This window comes from Belonocnema kinseyi, chromosome 5, assembly GCF_010883055.1.
Source record: "Belonocnema kinseyi isolate 2016_QV_RU_SX_M_011 chromosome 5, B_treatae_v1, whole genome shotgun sequence".
Taxonomy (NCBI): Eukaryota; Metazoa; Arthropoda; class Insecta; order Hymenoptera; family Cynipidae; genus Belonocnema; species Belonocnema kinseyi.
This window is the reverse complement of record NC_046661.1, coordinates 88,587,033-88,604,622: the sequence shown is the minus strand read 5'-3', so window position 1 is coordinate 88,604,622 and position 17,590 is coordinate 88,587,033. Positions and strand designations below refer to the sequence as shown.

At 24.3% G+C, this 17,590-nt stretch overlaps 2 protein-coding genes across 3 annotated transcripts in view; one reads left to right on the top strand and one right to left on the bottom strand.

Moving 5' to 3' along the window:
- Positions 1 to 3,800, bottom strand: part of LOC117172992 (biorientation of chromosomes in cell division protein 1-like 1) — a 20,135-nt gene extending 16,335 nt beyond the window's left edge. Inside the window, exon 1 of the mRNA XM_033361332.1 lies at positions 3,518 to 3,800. Within this exon, the coding sequence (XP_033217223.1) occupies positions 3,518 to 3,582 (65 nt within the window). The 5' untranslated portion in view covers positions 3,583 to 3,800. The remainder of the gene's footprint in view (positions 1 to 3,517) is intronic.
- The window catches only part of LOC117172993, a 75,410-nt gene that overhangs the window by 38,114 nt on the left and 19,706 nt on the right, over positions 1 to 17,590 (top strand). Inside the window, exon 2 of one of the 2 annotated variants that reach the window (XM_033361334.1) lies at positions 3,680 to 3,804. The exons of the other annotated variant lie outside the window; for it this stretch is intronic. The gene's annotated coding sequence lies outside the window, so the exon portion shown is untranslated. The remainder of the gene's footprint in view (positions 1 to 3,679; positions 3,805 to 17,590) is intronic. 2 annotated transcript variants of the gene reach the window in all.

Genomic DNA, 17,590 nt, shown 5'->3' with positions numbered 1-17,590 from the left:
CTTTTTGTTGAATATTTAAATTATTTGGTTGAAAATTAATTCTATTTTAGTTAAAAATTCAACTTTTTGGTTTTAGTGAAAATTCATATATTTTGTTAAAAATTAGACTTTTTGGTAGGCCATTGAACAATTTCGTTGATAATTCGTTGTTTTTTTTTTTGTTTGAAAATTTAAAAATTTGTTTGAAAATGCATGAATTTCCTAAAAACTCGTCTTTTCAAATAGGAAATTAGGTTTCTTGATGGAAAATGTAACTATTTCATTTTTTGTTGAAAATTGATATTATTTTGCTGAAAATTATATATTTTTTTAGTTAAAAATGCAACTTTTTGAATTCGGTAAAAATTCATATATTTTGTTTAAAAGTAGAATTTGGTTTAAATATTGAAGAATTTCGCTGAAAATTCGTTGCTTTTTTGTTTGAAAATTTAATAATTTGTTTAAAAATGCACGACTTTCCTAAAAACTCGTCTTTTTAAATGGGAAATTAGGTTTCTTAACAGAAAATGTATCTATTAGATTTTTGTTTAAAAAATTATCTTTTTGGGTATATTTTTCTTACTTGAAAATTTAACTATTTGGTTAAGAAGACAAATTTTTAACCAAAAAGAATTAATTTTTAACTAAATTGTTGAATTCTCTACCAAATAGTATCAGTTTTATCAAAAAAATATGAAAATTCTCTTAAAGCAGAAGAATTTTCAATTACAAAAACAAAAAGTTGAGTTTTCACCCAAAAAAATTCCAGTTCTCTGCCAGATTAAAAATTGATTTTTTTTAACAAAAAAATAAGTTTCTTCAAAAAAAATTGAAGTTTTCGTCCAAAAAGACTACTTTTTTCAACCGCAAAGGATGAATTAAAAAAAAAGTTGAATTCTCTAACAAATAGTTGCATTTTTATTCAAAAAAATATTAAAGTTTGTACTAAAACAATGAATTTGTAATAAAAGAAATACAATTTTTTTTAAATTGGAACTTTCAAACAGAAAATATTTCTATTCATTTTTTAAATTCAAAATATAAATTTGAAAAAAAGTAAAGTTTCAAAAATTTAGTTTAATGGTTTAATTTTCAATCAAGCAGTTGCATTTTTATCCAAAAAAGATGAAGTTTTTTTTTAAAACAGATGGATTTTTAATTTTTTGTAAACTTAAACCAATTGATATTATTAATATATTTAAAAAGTAGAATTTTCAATAAAAAATTATGACTTATTTTCATCCAAACAGTTGCATTTTTATCCAAGAAAGAAATAATTTCTGCTGAAGCAGGTGAATTTTAAAATCAAAAAGACAAACTTTTAACAAAAGAGTTGAATTTTCAACCGAAAAGTTACATTTTTATAAAAATAAAATAAAATTCCTTAACAGATGAAATAAAAAAAATTTTAATAATTTTTTTAATTTTCATCGAAAGAAGATTATATCTTTTTCAGAAAATTAAAAAATTGTTAAACAAAGAATAACATCTATAACTCAAAAGATAATCTTCAGAAAAAAGTTGTTGAGAATTTTTAAATTTTTGATATGATAATATTTTATTTTTAAAGTTTTTAACTTTTGTCATGTTCTCGAAATTTTAATCTTAAATTATTCAGATGCGAGATTTTTCAATTTAAAATAAGATTGTTCAATTTTGAACGATTTGAATTGAAAATGATACAATTTGAACTCCTTTCTGATCAATTTTTTTTTTAATTTTTGAAAAATTCAAGAAATTTTCTTAAAAATCCTCCAAACTCATTTCAATCATTTTGTAAACCCTTTTAAGTATTCTCTTCAAATTAATTTTTGGAAATAAAAAATCATTTGCAATTTTTCTATAAAATGTTTTTTTATTCTTCTGAAGCCTTTAAAAATTTTTAAAAAGCTTCGTTTAAATTATTTGAAATCATTTCAAATTATTAATAGAATAGAAAATTATTAATATGTTATTTAATAGAATAATTAAAATTGTAACGTTCAACGTTAATTTTTTTTATTAGTTTTGAATATTTAATTTATAATTACTAATTTTAAATGGAAAGACATATATTTCTAAATATTAAGTTATTGTTCTTTTTCTCAAATAAAAAATATAAAATTGAATGGTTTAAAAAAGCCTTTCATTAAAAATATATTATTTTGAAGTTATTGTTAAATTAAAAATAGTTTATAAATTTTCAATCGGGCGTTTGCATTTATTTAACTAATAAAACTTAATCTAATTGAAACAGTTTAATTTTTAACGTTAAAATCTAGAAATTCTAAAATTATGAACTGATTCCAAATCATATTGATACTTGAAAAGCTAAAAAATTTTTAATTAAAATTTTAAATTAAAATTTTTAAATTAAAATTTACGCCTAAAAATTAAAAATCTAAATTGCAAAATGTTAATAAAATTTAATTTAAAAAAATTATTTTCAACAAAATAGTTAAAGTGAGAAAATTAATTTTCAGCTAAGAAAAAAACGAATTTTCAATGAAATATCTCAGTTTTCAAACTAAGATATAAATTTTCAAAAAAAAGGATTCTGAAAAAAAACTTGAATTTTCAACTAAAAACGATCAATTTAAAAAAAATAGAATAGTTAAATTTTCAGGTTAAAAAAAATCAACAAAATAATTAAATACAGTAATGGAAAGCTAATTTTACAAATAAAGAATAAATTTGATTTAATTTCATATTGATATTTAAAGAAAAATTAAACACGCTTGCGAAAAAATTCCCTGATTAAAAAAAAATTCCCTGACATTTCCAGGTTTTTCCAGGTATAGATTTTTATTTGTAAAATTTCCGGTAGAAAAAATTCTTCTAGAATTCATTTTTTAAATGAAAAATTAAGTACTCCATTTTTTCAATTATTTTTTTTATTTAAAAAATGTATCTAAAATATCCAGCAACGTAAAAAAATTTTTTTTGTGTATTTTGTAGACTTCATTTTTTTTTTTTGTATTTTGCATTATTTTTTCCAAATAGTAATAATTTGTATTATTAAAAGTTGAAAAACAATAAGACAAATCTGATTAATCTTCGAAATATTTCGTATTCCTAATTTTGATTACATAAATTTAATATAAACAGAAAATATTAATTAAATTCTTAAAAAGAAATAGAAAATCCATTAAAAATTTTGAAAAAATAGAAGGTAAAATTAAAATATAAATAAAATTTCAACACAATCTTTGTAAATTTAATTTTACAAAGACATTTAATTTAATACGTATTTGATACTTTAGAGCTTAATCTAAACGCAATTTTTACTTTAAAATATACCTCAATAAATAAAAATAATTACAAAATCGTGATAATATTGAAAGGTAATTTATTCACATAAAATAATGTAATAATTGAAACTTGTTATCAATAAAAAAAATCGATAAACATAACCTCAAATTTACAAAAAATTATTTTTCCAAAAAGTAAAATTGATAAAAGGACCTTACTGTAATATATTCACCTGAAACATTAAATAATTTCTCACGATTTGTTCGTAAATGGGTGAAATTAAAGTAAAAATATAATAAAAACTTACGATTTCGGTCGACACTTTCGTGGTTCAAGATTTTGCAAAATTCCATTCAAGGTTAACTTAAACATGACTAAGTTTTAGGTCCAAAGTTATAAAAATCCTTGGATTTTGTGTGTTTTTCGTGAATTAGTCCACATTTTATTGAATAAAAAATATTATTTTTAGGAGAAAAACTGGAACGGTGTCCACTCTTCGGAATTAAGAACCGACTGAAATGGACTAAAAGAAAAAGAATAACAGACACAGACGACATGCGACGTGCCGGTTTGAAAATAAGCACGTGGTGACTGGTGAGCGATACTTTGATAGAGGGACGAAATTTGCTTGGTATGCAGATTTATAAACAAATCTCCAGTTCCTTCAGGGCTGTGGATATTTCTCAGAAATCCCTTTACTTATTCGTTTAGATTAAACATTTTAAAATAAGATTTTAGTTTTTTTAAATTTATTCTAGCAAAATATTCCAGAGTCAACGTATTTGGAATGTTCGAGATTTAAATTTGAATTTTTGAAACAAAATGGAACTAAAATAAAAGTACGCGGTTGAATTGAAACTAAAAGCTTAGAACTCTTTTGAATGAAAATAGATTTTTAATTTAATAAATTTAAGGGACGATTAGAAAATTCCGAAAAATAAAATTCCCGATTAATAAGCTTCCCGAATAATAAAATTGCCCAAAAATAAAATTCCCTATTAATAAAATTCTCGATTGATATAATTCCCGAATAAATAAAACTCCAGGTCAATAAAATTCCCGATTTGTAAAATTCCTAAATAGTAAAATTCCATATTCATAAAATTTCCGAATAATGAACTTCCCGATTAATAAAATTTTCGATTTATAAAATCCCCAAATAATAAAATTCCAGAATTATAAGATTCCCGAATAATAAAAATTGATAAATATTAAAATTCCCGATTTATAAAATTCTTGAATAATAAAATTTCCAATTTATACAAACCCCAAATAATAAAATTACGGAATCATAAAATTCCTGAATAATAAAATTCCCGATTACTAAAATTTTCGATTTATAAAATCCCAAAATAATAAAATTCCTGACTTATAAGATTCCCCAATAATAAAATTTCCGAATAATAAAATTCCCAACTTATAAATTTCCCGAATAATAAAATTCCCAATTTATACAATTCCCAAATAATAAAATTCCTGAATAATAAAATTTACGAAATAAAAAATCTCCGCTAAATAAGCTTCCCGAATCATAAAATTGCGCAAAAATAAAAATCCAAATTAATAAAATTCCCGAGTTATAGAAACCCCAAATAATAAAATGATGGATTTATAAAATTCCCGATTAATAAAATTTCCAATTATAAAATCCCATAATAATACACTTCCGGATTTATAAGATTCACGAAAAATAAAATTCTTAAATATTAAAAATCCCGATTGATAAAATCCCTAATTAATAAAATTCCATAATTATAATATTTCCAAATAATAAAATTGCGGATTAATAAAATTTCCCAATTATAAGTCCCAAATTAATGAAATTCTGGATTTATAAGATTCCAGAATAATAAAATTCTCGAATTGGAGAATTCCCGAATAATAAAATTCCCTAATTGGAGAATTCTCGAATAATAAATTTCCCGAAAAAAATGGCCAAATTATAAAATCTCTAAACTAGAAAATTCCTGAATTTAAACAATGAAAATATTTTTTTTAGCCAAATTTACATGTCTGAAAAATCACGAGAAATAAAATTACCGATACCGTAAAATTCTGGAATAATAAAATTTCGAAATAACTAAATTCCCAAATAGAAAATTTCCCATTAATAAGCTTCCCGAATGATAAAATTGTCTAAAATACAATTCCCAATTAATAAAATTCCAAAATATTGAAATCCTGATTTATGAAATTTCCGAAAATTGAAATTCTCGATTATTAAAATTCCCGATTCAAAAAATCCCAAATTAATAAAATTCCATAATGATAATATTTCCAAATAATAAAATTACCGATTAATAAAATTTCCCAATTATAAGTTCCAAATTAATGAAATTCCGGATTTATAAGATTCCAGAATGATAAAAATTCTTGAATTGGAAAAATCACGAAAAATAAAATTACTGACACTGCAAAGTTCTGGAATAATAAAATTTCCAAATAATTAAATTCCCAAATGAAAAATGTCCAATTAATAAGCTTCCGGAATAATAAAATTTCCTAAAAATACAATTCCCGAATAAATAAAATTCTCGAATAAATAAAATTCCAGATTAATAGTATTCCCGATTTATAGAATCACCAAATAATGAAATTCTGGATTTATAAAGTTCCCGAATAATGTACATTTCGATTACTAAAATTTCCGATTTTTAAAATCCACGAATAATAAAATTCCGGATTTTTGAAATCCCGAATACTAAAATTCTTAAAGAATTTATTTGCTGAATTATAAAATTCCCTACAGGGAATTGCCGAATTATAAAATATCGGAACGAAAAAATTCCAGAAGTTAAATAAGTTAAATAATTGATTGTAAGCCACTTTTTTAGCTAAAACTATATTTTCCATGACTGAAAAATCAGGAAAAATAAAATTCCCGATACTTTAAATTTCTCGAATAATAAAATTTTCAAATAAAATTAATAAAGTTACCGAATTGAAAAATGTCCGCCTTATAAGGATCCCGAATGATAATATTCCCAAATAATGAAATTCCCGAATTCGAAAATTTTTTGATAAATAAGCTTCCCAAATAATAAAATTTCCGAATAATAAAACTCTCAAATTATAACATTTCCAAATAATAAAATTCGCGAACTCGAAATTTTTTGATAAATAAACTTCACGAATAATAAAATTCCCAAATACTAAAATTTCCAAATTGAAAAATTTCAATTTTCAATAATAAAATTACCGAATTTGAAAATTTCCGACATAAAACTGTCGAATTATAAAATATCCGGAATAGAAAATGTCCACCTAATAAGCTTCCCGAATAATAATATTCCTTAATAATAGAATTCCCGAATTGGAAAATTTTCGGTGAATAAGTTTCCCGAATAATAAGATTCCCAAATAATAAAATTCCCGATCTATAAAATTTCAGATTTATAAAATTGCCGACAGGAAATTGTCTAATTATAAAATATCCGAACAAAAAAATTCCCAAAGTTAAACGAATTGAAGTTTTTCATCTAGAATTATATTTTTCACAACTGATAAATCACGAAAAATGAAATTCTCGACAATTTAAAATCCTCGAATAATAAAATTTCCAAATAATAAAATTCACGAATTGAAAAATTTCCGCGCAATAAGCTTTCCAAATAATAATATTCCCAAATAATAAAAATCTCGAATTGGAAAATTTTCGATGAATAAGCTACCCAAATAATAAGATTCACAAGTAATAAAATTCTTGATTAATAAAATTATCAATTTATATAATTCCCGAGTAATAATAGTCCAGATTTATACACAATTCTCGATTAAGAAAATTCCCGATTTATTGCATTCCCGAATAATAAAATTTCCAATGTATAAGATTCCCGAATAATAAAATTCCCGGCAGGAAATTGTCGAATTATAAAATGTAAAAACTCAAAAATTCCTGATGTTAAACAATTTAAAAAAATGTTTTTAAGTCAAATATTTCACCCAGAAATATATTTCCGGCGACTGAAAAATCACAAAAAATAGAATTACCGACACTTTACAATTCTCGAATAATAAAAATTCCAAATAATAAACTTCCCGATGTATAAAATCTCCAAATAATGAAATTCTGCATTTATAAAATTTCCAAATAATAAAATTCCAGATTAATGAAATTTCCAATTTATAATATCCCCAAATAAGAAAATTCCAGATTTATGAGATTCCCGAATAATAAAAATCAAAATAATAAAATTCCTGAAATGGAGAATTCCCGAATAATAAACTTTCCGCCAAAAAAATCGTCGAATCATAAAATACCCGAAATGATAAAATTCCTGAAGTAAATAATTTTAAAAATTATTTCAAGTCATTTCCTTTTCTCTAGAACTATATTTTGCACCATTAAAAAATCGGGAATAATAAAATTACACACTTATATTCCAAAATAATAAATTTGCCGAATTGGAAAATTTTCGATAAATAATTTTTCCCAAATAATAAAATTCCTGAATAATAAAGTTCATGATTTATAAAATTTACGATTTATATAATTCTCGATTTATAACCTTTCTGAATAAAAAAGATTACGATGTATAAACATTCCCAAAATATAAACTTCCCGACAGGAAATTGTCGAATTATAAAATACCCGAACTAAGAAAATTTCCAAAGGTAAATAATTTGAAAATTTGTTTTCAAGCAAAATTTTTCCTCTAGATCTATATTTTGCACTATTGAAAAATCGCGAAATATTAAATTTTACACTCATGTTCCAAAATAATAAAATTCCCGATAAAAAATTTTTTCGATAAATAAGCTTTCCTGAATAATAAAATTCCTGGATAATAAAATGATCAATATATAAAATTCCTGTTTAATAAAATGATCAATTTATAAAATTCTTAAATAATAAAATCCGCGATTTATAAAATTTCTGATTTTTAAAATTCCCGATTGATAAAATGCTCGATTTATAAAATTCCTGAATGATAAAATTTCCCATTTTTTTAAGATTCCAGAATCATAAAATTTCCGACAGGAAACTACAATTAAAAAAATAGTTCTTAAGTCAAATTGTTCGTCCGGAAATATGACACTTTGAAGTTCGCGAATAATAAAATTTCCAAACAATAAGATTTCCGAATTGTAATATTTCCGCTTAATAAGCTTCTTGAATGATAAGATTCCCAAATAATAAAATTCCTGAATAAAAAATTATTAATTTATAAAATTCCCGAACAGTAACATTCCCGTTTCATAAAACTCTTGATTAATAAAATTCACGAATAATAAAATTCCGGAAAAAATAAAATTTCCTATGTATAAGATTCCCGAATACAAAAATTGTCAAAAAATAAAATTCCCGAAGTTAATTAAAAACATCGTTTTCAAGCCAAATTTTTGTTTCGGACCATTTTCGCGAATTTTATTATTCGGGAATTTCTAAATTCAGGAATCTTATAATTGGAAAATCTTATTATTTGGAAATTTTATTAATCGGGAATTTTAAAGTGTCTAGAATTTTATCATGCGGGAGTTTTCAAATTCTTGAATATTATAAACTGTCGGAAATTTTCCAATCAGGGAATTTTATTATTCGGGAATTTTACAGTGTCTAGAATGTTATTTTTCGGGATTTTTCAGTATACCTTTAATTTGATCTATGGAAATCATTCTATTTCTAGTGACAATTTTTCTAATATAAATATCATCTTTTTTTATAATTTCTATGCAGAAATTTTAATAATAATCAATAGACCAAATTGTGAAAACAAATTCAAAGTACTTTACAGAAAATGTCCCTGGATTTTTGTTCATGATTAATTTCTCAATATTGACAAAATTCTTTCCTACTTAAAAAAGATGTTCAAACTTTACGATTATCTTGTTTGAAATTCAAATTGTAAAATTTATCAAAATGTATTAAAAATTTGTAAACTGAGCGAAACATTTAAAAAGAATTAATCATTTCGCAAGGTATTTCAAATTTTTGGAATACTTAAAAATATATTTCTGCACAAATTGTATTTTAGAATTAAATAATTTATTTTTATTTCGTTTGTTTCTCTTTTTAAAAAATTATTAATATTCTCTCTTAATCTAAATTACTGAAAATTATACTAATTGAATTTATAATTTAAACTATATCTGAGAATAAATATGATTACTTTAGTATTTTCAATAATGGAATAATACAAAAATCACAAGGTTATTTTACGAAAGATGAAAATTTGAAAAAATTGAGAAATGAATTCATAAGTGTGAAAATAGTAAACTGAAATAGAGTAAGCGTGTAAATAATTCCATTTTTTCCTTATTAAATGTCAATAACTTCAAAATATTTATGTTGGTCGAGGTTACCTAGCTTATAAGTTTATTAGGCCAATTAAAATAATAATATTTACAATTTTCACAATAATGCTTCCTTGTTCTTTCTCTAAAGATGAAAATGCGCAATTCTTTCATTTAACATTTTTTTACTGTTTAACAAAAATTTATTTTCTTGTTTTTCGAAAAAAAATTATATCTAGAGTTTTCGCAATAGGGTAGCCAAATTTTTTTCTTTGAATGTTTATACGTATCGCCTGGTTTGAATCGACAAAAAATCAATTTTCTTGTTTTTGTTCTTGAAGAAAAAAATATATATATATTTAGAGTCTCAGCAAACCCCATAAAAGTCAACACGTGTTTCCCATAAAAAAGACGTTTTTGTAAATTTTATTCATAATCGTCAATATTAGCTGAATCGAGCTGAATTTCATAATTTATTTTCACAATTTGCGATAGAATACGAATAATATATCACATTTTAAATATCAACCCCATAAGTATGTTTTATGGGGTTTTAAAAAAACCCCATAAGTGAAAAAATGGGGTTTACTAGCTTTTGACGCTAATTTTGATTTTTTGTGGTTTTTTCCAATGCAGATTGTTTCTAATACATAAAATATTACTTTATGCTAATTATTAAATGACTGCATAAATTGTTTAATTAATTTATTATTCTTTTTAGCAACTTTCTCTTAGAATAGATTTAAAAAGTCGCGATTTAAAAAAAAAATTTCAATTTTTGGTCCAATTTTCCATTGGAGTGAGTTAAAAAAATTATTAAGAGTCAATAAAATTAATTGCTTAAACAATTTATTAATAATTTAAATGACCTTATCTTTGAATAGTGTTAGCACGTTGCGGTTTTGTCTAAAATATTCTCTTTTTTGTCCAATCTTTACTTGAAATTTGGTTATAATTATTCAAATTTCACAAACATAATTGTTTAATAAAAAAGCTTATTGTGAAAAACTATTTTCTATTATAGTAATGCTAGATGGTTGTTATTTTTCGAATTTTTCCACTTTTTATTATATTTTTACTTATATCGTAAAGTAATATTTAATTCAAGTTAAGTAAAACTGATTGTTTAAACAATATATTGTTGTTTATAATTATCTTTCCTCAGATAATTGCTGGAAAATTGTGTTTAAAACTTTTTTTGAACTTTTTGCAAATTTTTTAGTTAGTGAATAAATAATTAATGCAAGTTGGGAACGAATAATAAATATTAATATTATTATGAACAAAAATACACACAATTATTTCTTTTTAACTAAACAGGCAAATTAAAGTTGAGCATTTCAGAAAAAAAACCCGCGAAATTGTAGCACTTATCTAATAGAAGATAGTTATGAGCAATAATAAATTGTTTAAACTACCATTTTTGTTGACTTGAATTAATTATTACATCACTAAGGGAAATTGGACAAAACATTAAAACATTTAAAAAAACCACCACTTTATATTATTTAGCAAAGAGAATATTATTAACAATAATAAATTGTTTAAGCCATTATTTTTTGTTAACTTGATTTAAATATTGCTTTATTTAAATTGAAAACTTGAAAAGACGTCGAAAATTTCTTAAGAAAACCGCAATTGCCATTATTGCGGTTATAATTTGTTTAAAAAATCGTTTTTAACCAAACAAAATAAAACCGCAATTTATAGCATTGTTCAAAGAGAATATTATGAATAATAATAGTAAATTGTTTAAAAATTATTATTTTCAGATTAATTAATTATTAACTCACTCGAATTGAAAATTGCTCAAAAAATGGGTAATTGATATAATAAATAATAAATTGTTTAAACAATTTATGTGAACATCTAATGATCAGTTTAAAGTATTATTTTATGTATGAGAAACAATTTTATTAAGTAAAATACACAAGAATCATAATTAGGGACAAAAGTTCGAAAATTTAATTTGTTTCCTTATGGGGTTTGTTTGTGAGCCTATAAAATAGACTTATGGGTTGATATTTAAAAAATAATTATTTATTTGTAATGCGTATCTGATTTTGATGAGGAATGCTGCGTTTCAACTCGATTTAGTTAATATTGACGATGCTGAATGGAATTTGCAAAATGCCTTTTTTTCTTATAGGAAATACGTGTTAAACTTTATGGGACTTGCGCCACCTCTAAATATTATTTAAAAAAATTAGATTTATTATTTATGTGGATTCGAAGAAATTTTCAGGCGAAATGCATAAATATTTTTAAAAAAATTATTGAAGTTTTGGACCACCCTGTTCCGAAAGCCCTATGAAGTTAAACAGGTATTTCCCATAAAAAAGACTTTTTTCTACATTTTATTCATAATCGTGAATATTAGGTGAATCCAGTTAAAAATTAACACTAATAATTAAGTTAAGATAAGTAAGTTTCAAATATCACACCCATAAGTCTGTTTTATAGGGTTCTAACATAACCCCATAAGTGCAAACTTGAGTTTTGCGAGTTTATGACGCAAATTATGAAAAATTTTTGGGTAATTTTGAAACAATAATTGTTTTCAATACATATAATACTACATTATACTTATAATTACAAATTTTAATACATTTTTAAAAGAATTTATTATTGTTACAGTAATGCTAGATAGTTGCGACTTTTTCTTATATTTTCCACCTTATTTAACTTTCCATTTATACAAAGTTAATAATTAATATAAATTAATAAGAATAATTGTTTAAACAATTTATTAATTATTTTAAATAATATTCTTTTTAAATAATGATAGAAAGTTGCGCTTTCTTCTGAAATATTGAACTTTAAGTCCATTTTTCACTTAGAACGAGAAAAAAATGAATAAAATTTAGCAAAAATAATTGTTTTAAAAAATATTATTTTTTAAATCTATCTTCTCACATAGTGATGCTAAAAAGTTGCAGTTTTTAAAAATATATAAACTTTTGTTCCATTTGAGTGTAGTAAAAGTTAATTTAATTTAAAAAAATAATTATTTAAACAGATAATTACTATTTACAGCTATCTTTTCCTACAGCAATGCTAGATAGTCGCGACTTTTTCTTAAATTTTCCACTTTTCTTAACTTTTTATTTATACTAAGTTAATATAATTTAGAATGAAAAAAAATGAATCAAATTTAACAAACATAATTGTTTAAACAAATTATTATTTTTTACATCTATCTTTTCATTAGTAATGCTAAAAAGTTGCGTTTTTTTAATATTTAAAGTTTCGTGCATTTATTACTTTGAGTGAAGTAAAAATTAATTAAATTAAAAAAAAATTATTTAAACAAATTATTACTATTTACAGCTATCTTTTCCTATAATAATGCCAGATAGTTGTGGCTTTTTCTGAATGTTTCCCCTTTTTTTAACATTACATTTAGACTGAGTTTATGATTAATTTAAATTAATAAAAATAGTTGTTTAAAGAATATATTATTATTTTAAATAATATTCTCTTTGAATAATTATGGTAATTTGCGTTTTTTCTGATTTATTAAACTGTCAGTCCCTTTTTTGATTTGTGGGAAGTAAACATTAATTAAGTTTGACAAAAGTAAATGTTTAAACGAATTATCATTATTTACAACTCTTTTCTTACCTAGTAATGCTAGAAAGTTTCAGCTTTTCTGAAATTTTTTTACTTTTTTTAACTTTCTACTTAGAGAGATTATAAAATTATGTTAAGTTATAAAAAATTGCTTGACTAATTTATTACTATTTTAAATAAAATTAATTTGAATAATAATATAAAAGTGCGGGTTTTTCGAAAATATTCAACGCTTAATCCATTTTCAGTCAGAGTGAGGTGAAATTTAAGGGCATTTCAGAAAATGGGTTTTTAAACAAATAATGGAGAAAATCATTTTTTTAACAATCTTTTTCCATTTTGTGAATATATTTTTGCGAAATAAAACATATATTAAAAATATTCTTCAAATGTTCTTAATGGATCATATTAAATGTAAATTTTTCCATAATTACTGAGAGCCCTTTTGTTTAAATTAATATTAATTTTTATTATTTTTTCCTAAGTTATAAGTGAAGAATGTATAGTCAATGTTGTAAACATTTTTTTTTAACTTGCATTATTTATTACCTCACTAATTAAAAATGAGATAAAAATAACCAATTTCAGAAGAAATTACAGCTCTCTAGAAATTACCTAAGAAAACACAGTTATAAACAATAGTAAATTATTTAAATGAATATGTTTCTCAATTTAAATTAATTTTACTAATAAATTGTTCGGAAATTTAGTTGTTTAAGTTTTTTCCAAATCGGGATAATCATATTTAAGAAATTTTATAATTTTACATTGTGCCTTTACTTTTTAAATAGCTTAATTATTATAAAATTTTAAAAATCAAATTTTCAAATTTAATCAATTTTTGAAGAAAGTAAATCTTACTAATATAAAGCAGAAAAGAAAATTTTTTAACAAACTACGTAAGTTTTCAACAAAGTAGTTTCATTTTCAACTTAAAAAGATCAATTTTTTACCGAAAAATACAATTTTCTACTAAGAAAAATTAATCTTGCACAGAAAATTAAATAATGGAATTTCGAGTTAAGAAAATAATTCTCAAGAAAAAAACGAATTCTCTCAAAAACTATTAAACTTAAAAAAAGAGATATATTTTTAACTAAAATTATGAATTTTTAGCAACAAAAAGAAATAAATTTTCAGCCATGAGTATTGATTTTATACCGAAAATAATGTACTTCCAACGAAATAAATATATTTTTTATAGGAAAAGATAAATTTTCAACCAAGTGGTTCGATTCAGAAAAAAGTGAATTTAAAACCAAGAATATTAATTTTTTACCAAAAAAAAAAAATTTCACTCAAGTACATAGATTTTTTAAATAGCAGTTAATCATTGGCCAAATAGTTGAATTTTCTACTAAATAAATGAATTTTTAACCGAGAAGGTTAATTTTTCACTAAAATCGACAAATTTTTAACAAAATTAATTCATTTTTAACCATATAGTTGAATTTTAAGCTAAGAAAGATAGTTTTACAATAAAAAATTGAATATTTAACATTTCCAGTTAAAGAAATTAAGTTTCTACCAAAAAATACTTTTGAACAAAATAGATAAATTTTTCACTTAAATAATTTAATTAACAAAAAAATATATAAATTTTTAAGCAAGAAGATTAATTTTCTACGAGAGAAGAAAAAAATTAAAAACATGAATGTTCAACGAAATTGTTGAATTTTAAACTAAAAAAAGATGAAATTGCAATTAAAAATGGAAGAGTTAAATTCTCATTTCAAAAAATTTTCTAACAAAAAAAACAACAAGCTTTTAACAATATAGTTAAATTTTCTCTAAAGTAGAATAAATTTTCAACTAAAAAAAAAAAAATGTAAAAATGCAAGATTTAAAATTTCAGTTAAAAATTTAATCTAAAAAAATCGAGAAATTAATTGAGAGTCATTTGGATAAATTATGTTAATTACTTTTAATTACTTGGATTACCTAAATTACTTCGAATTAACTTTGTTACATGGAAATTATTTTGGATTATATAATTCTGAGAATTGAATTCTAATGTATAGAAATTCCTCAGTTTAATATTTTCTTCGGTTGGATGAATCTAATGTATATTCTTTAAAAGCCATTGTAAGTCTAGAATGTGAGAAACTGAGAAATGTATAAAACACGCGAGAAAAGTGGGAGGAAAAGGGAAAAAATGGCAGATAAACTCAATGAGCATTATCATGATATGAGATCCATTAACGGTAGTAACTCGGGGCGTAATCGCACCTGATTAACATATTTTGTTAATTTGGTTTGTAAATCAGGATGGCTCTAAATGCAATCCGCGGAAGTCAGGCAAGCTCGCCGTGCGTTGAATTTCCGCTTCTGCAATTGGGAACAGATTCCAATCGCTTTAGCATTGCTATGTTTAGACCTCACAGGTGCCAAAAGTAATTTTTTTAATAAAATAAAATAAAAATATTAGAAATAAAATAAAAATATTAAAAGTAAAATTAAAATATTTAAAATAAAATAAAACCCTATACTTTACCGTCGGAAAATATCGCAAAATATACTAAAAATTATTGATGACTTTGACTCACGATAAATCAATCGCAAATAAAGCTAGAGACTTTTAAAAAAAAGGGTTATAAAGCTTGTGAAATTCCACGTCGAATGAACCTTAGCAGATATTTTTCTGACTGTTTGAAGATGAGTCATCACGTGAGAAGTTTAAAAAAAAGTTAAGAATTTCTCGAATTTCGTGTCTCGAATTCAACTCGTAACGTGATCTACGGAACTTCTAAGAGGCATCTGAAATTTATAGGGAGTAATCTTTGAAATGCTATCTTCAATTTGCGCCAAGAAAACTTCGAAAATCTTAAGGGGTTCCCGAGTTATCACTTAAAATGTCCAGGCGTGCCTGTGTCCATTTTTAGTCGGAGATCGCTGATGACTTTGGCTGACGATAATTTAGTCGGAAATAAAGTTAGAGATTTTCCTAAAGAAGAGTTAGAAAGCTTGTGAAATTTCACGTCGAATGATTCCTATTAGATATTTTTCTGGCTTTTACAAAAGGAGTTATCACGTGAGAAGTTTAAAAAAGATGAGGAATTTCTCGAATTTTGTAGAACAACTTCAACTCGTGTCATAGCCTATGGAACTTATAGGAGAAATCTGAACTGTATGGGAGTAATCTTCGAAATCCTGTCTTTAATTTAGGAGAGGAAAGCTTAAAAAGTCTTTAGGGGTTCCCGAGTTATCACTAAAAATATCCAGGCGTGTCTGCGTCAATTTTTAGTCGGCGATTACTGATTAATTTGGATCATGATTATTTAGTCGAAAATAAAGTTAGAAATTTTTTTAAAGAAGCATCAGAAGGCTTGTGAAATGTCACGTCGAATGGCCCCTAGTAGATATTTTTCTGACTGTTTGAAGAAGAGTTATCACGTGAGAAGTTTAAAAAAAAAGTTAAGAATTTCTCGAATTTCGTGTCTCGAATTCAACTCGTAACGTGATCTACGGAACTTCTAAGAGACATCTGAAATTTGTAGGGAATAATCTTTGAAATGCTATCTTCAATTTGCGCCAAGAAAACTTCGAAAATCTTAAGCGGTTCCCGAGTTATCACTTAAATTGTCCAGGCGTGCCTGTGTCCATTTTTAGTCGGAGATCGCTGATGACTTTGGCTGACGATAATTTAGTCGGAAATAAAGTTAGAGATTTTCCTAAAGAAGAGTTAGAAAGCTTGTGAAATTTCACGTCGAATGATTCCTATTAGATATTTTTCTGACTTTTACAAAAGCAGTTATCACGTGAGAAGTTTAAAAAAAGGTTAAGAATTTCTCGAATTTCGTCTCTCGAATTCAACTCGTAACGTGATCTACGGAACTTCTAGGAGACATCTGAAATTTATAGGGAGTAATCTGTGAAATGCTATCTTCAATTTGCGCCAAGAAAACTTCGAAAATCTTAAGGGGTTCCCGAGTTATCACTTAAAATGTCCAGGCCTGCCTGTGTCCATTTTTAGTCGGAGATCGCTGATGACTTTGGCTGACGATAATTTAGTCGGAAATAAAGTTAGAGATTTTTCTAAAGAAGAGTTAGAAAGCTTGGGAAATTTCACGTGGAATGATTCCTATTAGATATTTTTCTGACTTTTACAAAAGGAGTTATCACGTGAGAAGTTTAAAAAAAAAGTTAGGAATTATTCGAATTTCGTATCTTCACTTCAACTCGTGTCATGAGCTACGAAACTTTTAGGAGAAATCTGAAATTCAAAAAGAGTATTCTTTGAAATCCTATCTATAGTTCAGGACAAGAAAACTTGAAAAATCTTTAGGGATTCCCGATTTATCAGTAAAAATGTCCAGGCGTGTCTGCGTCAATTTTTAGTCGACACAGCTATCAGCCTAAACTCGCCGGAGTGCAAAATTGAGAAAATTCATCAGACGTTAATTAGGTCGTTTAATTCCCCTCCTCCACTATCTTCTCTCCTATTTCTCATCCCGCAGTTACCTTCTATCCTCACACATCCCTTAATCCCCCTCTTCTTCTCCACTCTTCTACTTCCCTCCCTTCTCTTGTCCCACCTTACTTAAAATAATACTTCCCTTACCCCTCACTGCTA